We start from the raw sequence: 12,677 nt of genomic DNA, 5'->3' as shown, positions 1-12,677 counted from the left end.
GCACGTTCCCCGCCTCCCGCATCCGGTCCTGGGCAGGCCGTGTCACCGTCGGCGTGCCTCCACGCTGCCTCCGCAAACCGGAAGCGCTCGACCGGAAGTCCGCAAGACCGGAAGTCCCGCCCCCGGGAGCACTTCCGGATCGCTCCGGCAGCGTGCATGCGGGAAGCGGCCGGCGGCTCAGGGAGGACGCCGTCCGGGGAGCTCAACAGCCTGCATCACCCCTCAGGAGGATCCGGAAGGCTGGAGCAGCGGTCCCCCACAGCGTGAGGGAACAGCAAGGGAGGAGCGGTGAAGGCCCGACCGATGCTGTCCGGCTTAAGGTAACAGGGGAAGAAAGAAAAAAAAAAAAAAAATATATACTGTAGTTCGCCGGCCACCACAGCATAGGAGAAAAACAAAACCTCTCCATGCCCCATGGGGACAGGAAAGACACTGGCTGTGGGAGGTGGGAGGGTCCTTTTAAACCTCTTGAACTTCCTGTCCCAATTAGGGCGTGGAGAGACAACCTCCTATGCTGTCGTGGAAGGGACTAGAGAAATACGGTATTTGGTTCAGTGAAGAATATTTCCTATTCTGAATGGTGTACAGGGTGATCATTTAGTGACAATTTTAATAAACTCTGTATTCATACAAGGACACTGGCAGCCTCCCCATATAAACACACTGCAGCTGGAAATGACAACATCACGTCATGGATTTATAAGCTTTATTTACACAGGTAATATAAATTAAATCACAAGGTCTCTTATTTATATTGTGCTGTCTGGCACCAATATGCACGGAGGAGCGATCAGGGGATAATTACTGGATGTCTTCATCATCAAACAGGTCCCCAAAATCTGTGGAAAACAAACAAAAAATACATTATCGCTTAGTCAAATATTATGTATAACAGATCCAGAGAAGTGAAACATCCTGCGCTTACTGAGACGCCCGTCACATTCATCCCTATGCAAAGTCTGAAGACATATTATGGTATGTACTGGACAGTTCAGGAGTTCGGTTGATTCATAAGGAAAATGCTCACCCTAAGGGCTTGCGCTCGTCCTAGACGCAGTGTCATCCCTCCTGCAGAAACGCAAGTGTTCTCCGCAAGAAAACGCAGCTGCCCGTACCCACGTTCAGAGTTCTGTGGACTTTTGCCGTGTTCTCCACGTGGAGATCACTCTCATCGCGCAAGCATAAATTGACACGTTGCAGTTCAGGAAGCCGCGCCGCAGATCAATTTACGTTTTCGATGCAGTGAAATCCCGCTGCGTCCAAAACACTGCTAATCTGATCGTGGGAACCCGGCATAAAGCTGTGTGCCCATAATCAGTGTTCACAGTGTTTTGGACGCAGAGTGCTTCAGCTGCATCCAAAACACTGCGATGTACAGTACAAGCACAGTGGATGGAAGTTCTAGAAAGCCCGTGCCCACTGTGCTTGTTTTTCCCACAGCAAACACTGATCTGCAGTTAGACTTTCCGAGCCGCAACATGTCAATTGTTTGTTGCAGAGTTGCAAGCGTCCTCTGCAGGGAGAACACAGCGAGAGACCGCAACTGCCCGAGCTCAGATCATGGGCATGGGCAGCTGCGGTCTCCTGTGGAGGAGACTCGCAGCCCGGAAAGTCAGAACCTGCAGCAGGTCCTGATTGTGGCCACATACCCTTATACGCTTTACTTATATCAAAGACTTTTTTTTTTTTTTTTTTTTTTTTTACACACACACACACACACACACACACACACACAATTACTGGACAGTTAATAACTGCATATAGTATCTTTAAAGCAGCAGTCACGTGTTTTGTTTTTTTAAATTTCTCAGCTGGAGTGGTCCTTTAAATCTAAGTCCCCTGTCATATACTCACCTGCCGCAGTCTACATCTGTTATCACTGCCCCTCCGATTGGTTTACGACGATTTGTGACCTGTCATCAGCTCTAGTGTTTCATGGACCGCGCCGGAGGTTATAAATCAATACATCTGTATGAGAGCCTCGTTTTGGCTTAGAGATGGACTGGAAGCCTGCGACTTAAAGGGAACCTGTCATCAGAAATTTCGCCCAAAAGCTAAAAGCTTCCCCCTCTGCAGCTCCTGGGCTGCATTCTAGGAAGGTCCCTGTTATTATTGTGCCCCATGTGAGACCAAAATAAAGACTTTATAAAGTTCTACCTTTTTGTATGCAGCTTCTGTAAATCCGTCACGGGGGCGGGCTCTCTGCCGTCCGTTATTCTGCCCCCTGGTCCTGTATGCCGCCCCCCATCGCTCCTTTCCATAGCTGATGCACCGCCCACTGCTCCAGCCATCCCCGCGCATGCCCAGTGCCAGTCTCACAGGACTGAGCAGTGTGACCGCTGGTGACGTGTGCGCAGGCAAGTGATTATGGACGGGACTGTGACTGTTATCAGCAAGTACCCGGCCATAATCTCGTGAGCGCGCAAACCTCTCCAGCATTCACACTGAGCTCAGTGTAGATGCTAGACTGTATGGGCTGCTTCCAGGGATGACGTCCCTTTGTCATGTGATAGGGGCGTGTTCGAAATACTATCACATGACAAAGGGACGTCATCCCTGGAAGCAGCCCATACAGTCTAGCATCTACACTGAGCACAGTGGGACCGCTGGTGAGGTTTGCGCGCTCACGAGATTATGGCCGGGTACTTGCTGATAACAGTCACAGTCCCGTCCATAATCACTTGCCTGCGCACACGTCACCAGCGGTCACACTGCTCAGTCCTGTGAGACTGGCACTGGGCATGCGTGGGGATGGCTGGAGCAGTGGGCGGTGCATCAGATATGGAAAGGAGCGATGGGGGCGGCATACAGGACCAGGGGGCAGAATAACGGACGGCAGAGAGCCCGCCCCCGGGACGGATTTACAGAAGCTGCATACAAAAAGGTAGAACTTTATAAAGGCTTTATTTTGGTCTCACATGGGGCACAATAATAACAGGGACCTTCCTAGAATGCAGCCCAGGAGCTGCAGAGGGGGAAGCTTTTAGCTTTTGGGCGAAATTTCTGATGACAGGTTCCCTTTAACTTCTGAGATCCTGCCAGTCAGAAGTTACGGGCACAAGATGGCACCGCAGGACCAGAGCGACAGATGAAAACGCCAGACAATAAGTGTAATACGGGGGGCAGAGGACTTATTCTGCGACTAAAAAAAAAAAAAAAAAAAAAAAAAAACGTGCCCAAGCACTAACGGGCAGGTAGTTGAGAGCGGTCAGAGACCGCTGCTGCTGGTGATACAATTACCTTGTTAACAGAGCGGAGGCTTCTTTTCTGCTCTGCTCTGTAGCCAAAGTTGGACAGTGTATGCCATGCTGATTGACATCCGGCTCTCTGCTGCCTATCTGGGGGACTTACATGTCAATCAGCATGACTTTGGTAGTGACACCCGGGTACAGATCAGAGCGGAGGAGAGGCCACCACTCTGTAGACAGGACATCAGCGGAAGCTGCTAAATCGCGGGCAAGAGCGGTCTGTGCTTGCTCTTTGCCAGCAAAGAACAGCACCAACACAACAGGCAGGTAGGTGGCAACTAACTGCCTGTTAGTGCTTAGTCACATTTTTTTTTTTTCCAAGGCCCAGATATACTTTAAGCACCACTCCAGTGCTGAAGAAAAAAAAAAAAAGAAAAAGAAAAACCAATGGGTGGTGCTTAAAGCTTAAAAGGGTGGTTCACCCATATTTTTTTTATTGTCTAGATCGATATTATATTGAGAAACAATGTTTCTCTCAAATACCTTGAGTTGGCAATAGTGCTTGTGAGAGGCGCTATTGCAGACCGCTGTTCCCCGCTCCAGTGATGTCACGTCAAGTGCCGCACACCTCACATCCGTGCAGCCGGCTGCAATCTTCCTGACTCATTGAGCTGTGGGCGATGTTTCACCACTTGTCACAGCCCATCTGCTCCTTGCACCCTCCTCCCTCACAGCACAGCGCGTCTCCTGCTTGCAGCGTTCTGCTATGAGGGAGGAGAGAGCAGGTGGGCTGTAACACCGGTGAAACACCGCTCACAGCTCAGCGAGTCAGGAAGACTGCAGCCGGCTGCACGGATGTGAGGTGTGCGGCACTTGACGTCACCGGAGCGGGGAACAGCGGTCTGCAATAGCGCCTCTCACAGGCAGTATTGCCAACACAAAGTATTTGAGAGAAACAATGTTTCTCAATATAATATCGATGTAGACAATAAGAAATATGGGTGAACCACCCCTGTAAGTTCCCAGGAAGGGTTTTTGGTGAGGTCTTGATGCTACATATTTTCATTGTGAAAAAAAAAAAAAAAAAAAAAAAAAAAAAGCATCTCAGTTCCAGAAAAGTGGACGGGATTTAGAGAAATCTCCGGCCCACTGTGCTTTTTTTTTTTATTTCTCAGTGTAATCTGACCTGCAGTGCGCGTTTCAAATCTACAACACGTCAATTTCGCCTGCAGATAGGTGAGCTTTATGTTCAGATTTGCAGATTGTGAAAGTTAAATACCAGGAAGTTTTAAAACCAAAATCAGCTTTATTTAAAACAGGTCATATCAACAAGAAACAAAAACTGCAGCTAAATGTATCCAAAAGAAGCAGAAATGCTGAATAAAATATGCAACATCAAAAACTCATGATGGGAACGTAGGTCAACGAGTAACCCTCTTAACGAGAATTTCGCTTAAGCAAAGCTTTCTGTAAATTTGTAACCCGCTTTACGAGAAAGCTTTGCTGTACGAGCGAAATTTTCACCGCACACACTTCCGGTTTCGTCCATCCTCCACACTCTGACCCGCACTTGCAGTCCACACAAACACACACATGTATACAGAAACACACACGCGCACACACATACAGTATCATGCTCACCTTACCTTCCGTTGCACCGCCGGCCTCATGGTTCTTGTAGTTCCCGGGTACATCGCGACGTCCTCGCGGCGAACTACAAGACCCAGGAGGCCGGCGATGGAACAGAAGGTAAGGTGAGCATATAATATAACATAATATGTGTACCTTTCGTTTCATCGCTGGCCTCCTGGGTGCTGTAGTGCGCCGCTGCGCTCCAGTCCACGCTGTGTATCTGCATCCATAGCGACGAGGGAGGAATTTCCTGTCATCGCTAATGAAAGGCAGAGCGCTGGCCAATCAGAGGCAAGCGGCTCTGCCTTTGACATCAGCGCTCTGGCCGGGAACTTCCTGCCTCGTCGTTATGGTAACGCGTTACACAGCCCGGCCCCGTACCAGAGAACAGCAAGTCCCAGGAGACCGGCGATGGAACGGAAGGTAAGGTGAGCATATAATATGTGCGTGTGTGTGTGTGCGCGTTTGCGAGTGCTTGCGTTTGTGTGTGCGTGCGTTTGCATGTTTGTGTGTGTTTGTGTGTGTGCGTTTGCGCGTGTGTGCTTGTGTGCGCGTGTGCGTTCGCGCTTGCGCGTGTGTGCGCGCGTGTGGAATGATAGAATAGGGGACCAGGATGGGACATTTTAGAAGTTGTGGAACGGATCGTCTGCATTGCAATGATTTCCTATAGGAAATCTTGCTCTGCTGAACGAGTAGCTTGATTAACAAGCACAGTCCCAGAACGGATTGTTCTCGTTAAGCAAGGTACCACTGTATATACAAAGAGGACAGACATACGAATATCGGTAATCAGCGATGTGTAATGGTCTGTACTGTGTAGAGAACTCACCATTGAAGTAGTCTAGGTGTACGGCCTTCTCATTGGCAGCAAGGTCCATCAGAAGTCCTGTGCTTCCTCCAGCCTGGAGTAGAAATGGTCACAGGTCCAGGTTACCATTATTAACAATGTACATTTCTCTATTATTATGTAAAGAATTTCAGGCTTTGGGTACAGCTATTTTTTAATGCAGGTTATAAGATGCCCAGATTGTGGGAGCATCAGTATTTAACAAGCAGGCAAGTGATCATCCAAAAAGATTAACCCCTTCACATTTGATGCACCTATATGTCATGGATAGGGTTTCTCAACTGATGACATATAGGTATGTTATGGCAATCAACCGGACACAGGGTCTGCCTGCTGAATCTGATACAGCAGGGCACCAGAATTTGTTGCCACGGGTGGGATGGGGAAGTTTTGCGGGAAGTTTTGCGCGCGAGCACACACACACACACACACACACACACACACACACGATTGGCAAGTCAATTCTGAACTGCCAATCGTAGCGATTTCAATGTTTTGGCAAATGAAATTGCCTGAAACAAAGTCCAAATATGATCGGTGCTAGAACACATCCGCCCACCTCTAGGCACCGGCATCAGTGTTAGGCCTAAGCTACACGGGGCGAAAAACGATGCGAGTGGAGTGCGATATAAAAAAAAAAAAAAAAAACGCATTCCACTCGGAGCCTATGTGTCAGCGCACATGAGCAATTACTTTCTCAACCCTAATCGGACCGAGAAAACAATGGCAGCATGCAGTACAATGCAAGACTCTTTCTCTTGCACCCATTCAAGTGCATGGGGCGAGAGGGAAAAAAAAAATAAATAAAAATTGCACTGCACTCGCGAACACCAGTGTACCGCGAGTGCAGTGCGAGAATGGCAATAGCCAGTTACAGAGGAGAGCGGGAGAGAAATCCCTCCCTCCCCTCCGCAGCGCCGCCCTCCCCCCGCAGCTGAGGTCTGCCACGATTGGACCTCAGTTGCAGGGACATTCGCATGATACTCGGCTCTGCTGTACTGCCAGCGCGAGCAGGAAGTCATGCGAGGGGATCGCAGTAATCCCCGTGTGGCCCCGGCCTTGGTGAAAAACTTGAGTTATTTACTGTCACTCATGACAGCACCAAGAAGAGGGCGGATTACAGGTGTGGGGAGCAGTGAATGTTCATTTTAGATTAGCCGGCAGCTGATGACTTATGACTGGGGGCGCATGGCAGTAACCAACCTCAGGCACTCTACACAACTCACATATGCAAACACATACAATTCACATACCAGGAAAACCTTAGATCAGTTCCAACATAGTAGAAACCCCCTACAAGTGACCCTACCATGTTTTTCCAAAAATAAGACCTCCCCCAAAAATAAGCCCTAGCAGGGATTTTCAGCATTTTCGGAGCAAGGCTTAAATATAAGCCCTCCCCTGAAAGTAAGCCCTAGTCGCGGATCAATAATGAAGTGTCCGTGCAGCTAAACAAGTTACAGATACTGCAGGACACAGCGGGCACCCCGTAATCATACTCCCCAAACACAGAGCATAGGACCTGCAGTGATCGCGATGTCGCTAAAGTGTCCCCCCACCCCCCCTTCCTCCCGAAAATCTAACATGGTGCTGCACATACCGGCGCGCACAGCAGCGCGCCGGCCGCATTTCCCCCTTTCCTATGGTTTCTGTCGCATGTGCTATGACACATACGACAGAAACCTGCTCCCCAGGCCCTGCCAAGTCACCCCCTATCCCCACCCCGGTGTTCCCCGGTGTCCCCCGTACCTGTCAGCTCTGATCCCCTGCGGCCCCCTCCTCCTTCACAGTGCACGCCGGTCACACGTGCAGAGCGTGGCTCTCAGCTTCCTGTGTCTGTGACTTAGACGCTGGCTGCTGCTGCTGCTTGCACAGAGTCTGCAGCTGTGACCCGGGGAGGGTGGGTGCAAATTCCTTGCACCCACTCTCCTCAAATGGATGGTCTGCACTCCTAGAAAATGGGGGATACGTTCCCTGAACGTGCCCCCCATATTCTAGAAGGTCCAGAATCGCCGCGGGACTTTCACAATTGATTACAGCAGGGACTTGATTTTTTTTTTTTTCTTTTCAATAAATTGGCCAAAGAGGGAATGTTTTTGGGGAGTGTTTTTTCAAATAAATTTTTTTTTTGTTGTCAATTTTTTTTTATTATTACTGTCAATTAGTTATGTCTGGTATCAAATAGACGCTGTGACATAACTAATTGCTGGGCTTGATGCCAGGTGACATTACACATCTGGTAGCGTTGTGCAGTAGAAGCACAGTGGAAGGATTTTTAGAAATCCCGTGCCCACTGTGCTTCTTTTCTCCGCAGCATAAACCGACCTGTGGCGCAGCTTCCCGAGCCTCAGCATGTCAATTTATGCTGCGGAGATGAGTGTGCTCTGCAGGTAGCATAGAACTAAAGTCCACAGCAGCCTGAACCCAAATCGTGGGCATGGGCAGCTGCGTTCTCCCGTGGACAACACTCACATCTCTGCAGGAAGGCTGACACTGTGTACTGGACGCCGTGTTGCTGGATCATGGCCACATAGCCTAAAAGTGAGAAATTTGTTGCTACAGCAACATTTTTGTGAAGTACCTGTGGATTCAAAATGCTTACTATACTCCTGAATAAAATCCTTGAGGGGTCCAGTTTCCAAAATGGAGTCACTTGTGGGGGGTTTCTAATGTATAGGTAACCAAGAGGCCCAGTAATGTGACATGGTGCGCGCAATTTATTTCAACTTTTCCAAAATTCAAATGGTGCTCCTTCCATTCCAAGCCCTTCCATTTATCCAAACAGAGGTTTTTGGCCACATATGGGGTATCCCTGCGCTCACAAGAAATTGGATAACAACCTGTGGGGTCCACGTTTTGTTGTTGCCTCTTGAAAAAGTGAGAAATCTGATGCTAAAGAAACATTTTTGTGAAAAAAATGAAAATGTTCAATATGGCAACCTAAGCTTATCAAATTCTGTGAAGTATTCGTGGATTCAAAATGCTCAATATACACCTAGATAAAAGCCTTGAGGTTTCTTGATTCCAGAGTGGGGTCACTTGTGGGGGGCCTCCACTGTTTAGGCACTTTAGGGGCTTTCCAAATGCGACATAGCGTCCACTAATTATTCCAGCCAAATGTTCAGTCAAATTGCACTCCTTCCCTTCCAAGACCTGCCGTGTGCCCAAACAGTTGATTTCCACCACATATAAGATATCACCAAACTCAGGAGAAATTGCAGAATACATTTCATGGTGATTTTTTTCCTGTTACCCTTGTGAAAAAAAAAGCTACCTGGTTGAAGTAACAATTTTGTGGTAAAATTTTATTTTTTTATTTTCATGGCTCAACGTTATAAACTTCTGTGAAGCACCTGGGGGTTCAGGGTACTCACAAAACATCTAGATAAATTCCTTGAGAGGCCTTGTTTCCAATATGGGGTCACTTGTGGTGGTTTTTTGCTGTTTACGTACCTTAGGGGTCCTCCAAATGCAACATGGTGCCCGCAATCTTTTTCAGCCAAATTTCCTTTCCAAAATTCAAATATTGCTCCTTTCGTTCCAAGCCCTCCCATTTGTCCAAACAAAGGTTTCAGACCACATGTGAGGTATCACCGCGCTCATAAAAAAGTGGGTAACAAACATTTGGGTCAAATTTTTGGAATTACCTCTTGAAAAAGTGAGAGAATTGATGCTAAAGCAACATTTTTGAGAAAAAAATTACAATTTTCAATATGACAAAGTAACGTTATCAAAATCTGTGAAGTACCTGTGGGTCCAAAATGCTCAGTATACCCCTCGATAGAAGCCTTAAGGGGTCTAGTTTCCAAAATGGGGTCACTTGAGGGGGGTTCCTGCTGTTTAGGTACCTTAGGGGATCTGTAAAAGCAACATGGTGCCCGCAATCTGTTTCAGCCAACTTTGCTTTCCAAAATTCAAAATATTGCTCCTTTCATTCCGAGCCCTCCCATTTACCCAAACAAAGGTTTCTGACTACATGTGGGGTATTGGCGCGCTCATAAGAAAGTGGGTAACAAAGTGTGAGGTCCAATTTTTGGTGTTACATCTTGAAAAAGTAAGAAAATTAGTGCTAAAGTAACATTTTTAGGTAAAATGTTAATTTTTATTTTTTTTTTATTCCACATTACTTTAGTTCCTGTGAAGCACCTGAAGGGTTAATAAACTTCTTGAATGTGGTTTTGAGTACCTTGAGGGGTGCAGGTTTTAGAATGGTGTCACTTTTGGGTATTTTCTGTCACCCAGGCCTCTCAAAGTCACATCAAATGTGATGTGGTCCCTAAAAAAATGGTTTTGTAAATTTTGTTGAAAAAAATGGGAAATTGCTGATGAACTTTGAACCCTTCTAACTTCCTAACCCCAAAAAATTTTGTTTCAAAAATTGCGCTGATCTAAAGTAGACAAGTGGGAAATGTTATTTATTAACTATTTTGTGTGACATAACTCTCCGGTTTATAGGCATAAAAATTAAAAGTTTGAAACTTGCAAAATTTTTAATTTTTTTGTCAAATTTCAGATTTTTCACAAATAAAATAAAAAAAATATCATCCTAAATTTACCTCTAACATGAAGCCCAATATGTCACGAAAAAACAATCTCAGAATCACTGGGATCCATTGAAGCGTTCCAGAGTTATAACCTTATAAAGTGACACTGGTCAAAATTGCAAAAAATGGCCTGGGCATTAAGTACAAAACTAGCTTCGTCCTTAAGGGGTTAAAGATAATGTGCTACCTGACATTCCAAGAAATAAGGTTCCTTAGGGATACTGAAGAGCAACAGATTTACACACTTATGTGCATTGCAAAAGTATTCACAACCTTTGGAATTGTTCATGTTCTGTTACCTTAGGGTTTGCATCAGTTCAAATAAAGAACATACTTAACTATGAACATTTCTTTTTCTTATTGTGAAACAAACAAATAGGATAAAATAACTGATAATCTCAGTGTGCATAACTATTCAACTCCTAAAGTCAGTACTTTGTAGAGCTGCCTTTTGCAGCAATTACAGCTGCAAATCACTTTGGATAAGTTTCTATGATCTTTCCACTGTGATTTTTGCCCATTCAAGGCTTAACGGCTCCAACGCCTTCAAGTTGGATGGTTTCCTCTTGTGTACTTCATGTCTGACCACAGATTCTCAATTGGATTAAGGTCTGAGCTGTGACTAGGCCACTTCAATATATTTACACATTTCCTCTAAAACCACTCGAGTGTTACTTTAGAAGTATGCTTTGGGTCATTGTCTTGTTGAAAGGTGAACCCGCGCCTGTTAACTAGTTAGATTGCGCTGTCAAACTGTGACAGCACGATATAACACACGCTACAGGTGATTGCGCCAGTCGGTGGCAATGTGACCATGATTGTGGGGCGCCATGGTGTTGCCGTGACAGCCGAGGGTCAGCTGATAATTCCTGTCGAGGTCATGACTCCTTTCCTGTGAATGTCGGCAGAGCGCCAGCATTCACAGGAGAACAGTATTTCTGCCGAATCATCTCTCTGATCAGCAGAAGCGATCGGACAGAGCAGACATAATGCTCCCTAAGGGGACTAATAAAATCAATAAAAAAAAAAAAAGAATGTAAAAATATAATCATGGTATAGCACTTTGGCAATTTCACAACTAGAATTTTTCACCAGTTTCCAAGTAAAATATGGGGCAGAATGCATAGTGTTGTTTAAAACAGTGGCTCAGTGGTTAGCGCTGTATGGTGGCTCAGTGGTTAGCACTGCAGTCTTGCAGTGCTGGGGTCCTGGGTTCAAATCCCACCAAGGACAACACCTGCAAGGAGTTTGTATGTTCTCCCCGTGTTTGCGTGGGTTTCCTCCGGGTTCTCCGGTTTCCTCCCACACTCCAAAAACATACAGAGAGGGAACCTAGATTGTGAGCCCCAATGGGGACAGTGTTGCTGATGCATGTGAAGCGCTATATAAAAGGAATAAATATTATTATTATATTCTGCAAAAGAAAAAAAACAAATCCTCATATGGCTATATTGATGGAAAATTTGAAGAAAAAAAAGTTATGGCTCTTGGAATATAGGGGTGATCACTATTACACTACAGCACAGAGCAGCCCATGCAGTGCAGTGCTGGTGTCTGCCCCTACAGAGCTCCGGGGAGGGGGTTGGGGACTGCACAGGCGATGCAGCGATCACAAGGCTCCTACAGGGACTAAATAAAGACAATTGGTATAGAATTATTGCCACCTGTACAGTAAAGAGAAACCTAGAGACCGCTGCTGCCGATCAGACGTGGTGTCTTTTCACCCACCAAAAAAAATGCAATAAGGAAAGAACCCGATATTGTATCAAGAGCACAGACATCCGCCAGCCCGGCTCCATCTGTGCAGGAACACGTGACCGCGGCTCCCGCAGCCTCCGGGGATTTCTTATCACTGTCCATAAGTAACCAGCGGCGAAATATCACTCCATATTAGGGAACGGGGCTAGAATTCTCCCCAGGAGACCCCGCTGAGTGCCCGCTCACTCCCAGCCCACAGCACCCTGCCCACGCCGGACACTCACCTCATCCAGGTCCACGTACGGACCGGCCCCCTCCGGGAACATCTCATCCACGGCCGGCTTCATCTTCAAGAGGTAAACACGAGCGTATGACGTATTTCCGGCTTTAGGAAACACTCCTTGCCCCACTTCCGGGTGATTTGTGGGCGTGGATTCCTCGGGATTACAGCTGAGGTTGGATTGGGCACTGTTGCCGTGACGTCTTCTAGGGGCGGGGCATGTGTGCAGCGCGGGAGAGCAGGTGAGGGGCAGACGTTGACGCAGGCGCAGAGGAGCTCCCTGGCCGTGTGATTCCCGGCTACCAGAGGGATGTTACCCTCGATAGTGTCACCCCTCAAAAGTTAGTGAGCAGTACTCCCTAAAGGGGGCGCCACTACATGGACAGCAACTCCTGCAATGTGCAGACTCACATGTACAATATGTGAAATATATAAAAACAGCTCCGTACTCGCTGACCCTGGTCCAGAGATGGCGGCGGTGCCTCTGC

The 12,677-nt window shown here is 47.0% G+C and overlaps 1 protein-coding gene across 1 annotated transcript; it reads right to left on the bottom strand.

Annotated features, from left to right (window-relative positions):
- Window positions 1–692: 692 nt before the first annotated feature.
- Window positions 693–12,309, bottom strand: COPS9 (COP9 signalosome subunit 9). The gene is made up of 3 exons (XM_075338662.1): window positions 12,194–12,309; window positions 5,650–5,722; window positions 693–839 (listed from the first exon to the last, which is right to left on the bottom strand). Exons 1-3 carry the CDS (start codon window positions 12,254–12,256, stop codon window positions 802–804), a joined length of 174 nt encoding a protein of 57 aa, XP_075194777.1. The 5' UTR covers window positions 12,257–12,309; the 3' UTR covers window positions 693–801.
- Between the last annotated feature and the right edge of the window lie 368 nt (window positions 12,310–12,677).

This window comes from Anomaloglossus baeobatrachus, chromosome 3 (genome assembly GCF_048569485.1).
Source record: "Anomaloglossus baeobatrachus isolate aAnoBae1 chromosome 3, aAnoBae1.hap1, whole genome shotgun sequence".
NCBI lineage: Eukaryota > Metazoa > Chordata > Amphibia > Anura > Aromobatidae > Anomaloglossus > Anomaloglossus baeobatrachus.
The sequence above is the reverse complement of the archived record's forward strand: the minus strand, read 5'-3'. Positions and strand labels throughout refer to the sequence as shown.

Coding starts and splice junctions, on each gene's coding strand:
- COPS9 (XM_075338662.1), bottom strand. CDS start 12,256: ATGAAGCCGGCCGTGGATGAGATGTTCCCGGAGGGGGCCGGTCCGTAC. Junction 5,723..12,193: donor CGTACGTGGACCTGGATGAG/GTGAGTGTCCGG, acceptor TTTCTACTCCAG/GCTGGAGGAAGCACAGGACT. Junction 840..5,649: donor ACACCTAGACTACTTCAATG/GTGAGTTCTCTA, acceptor TGTTTTCCACAG/ATTTTGGGGACCTGTTTGAT.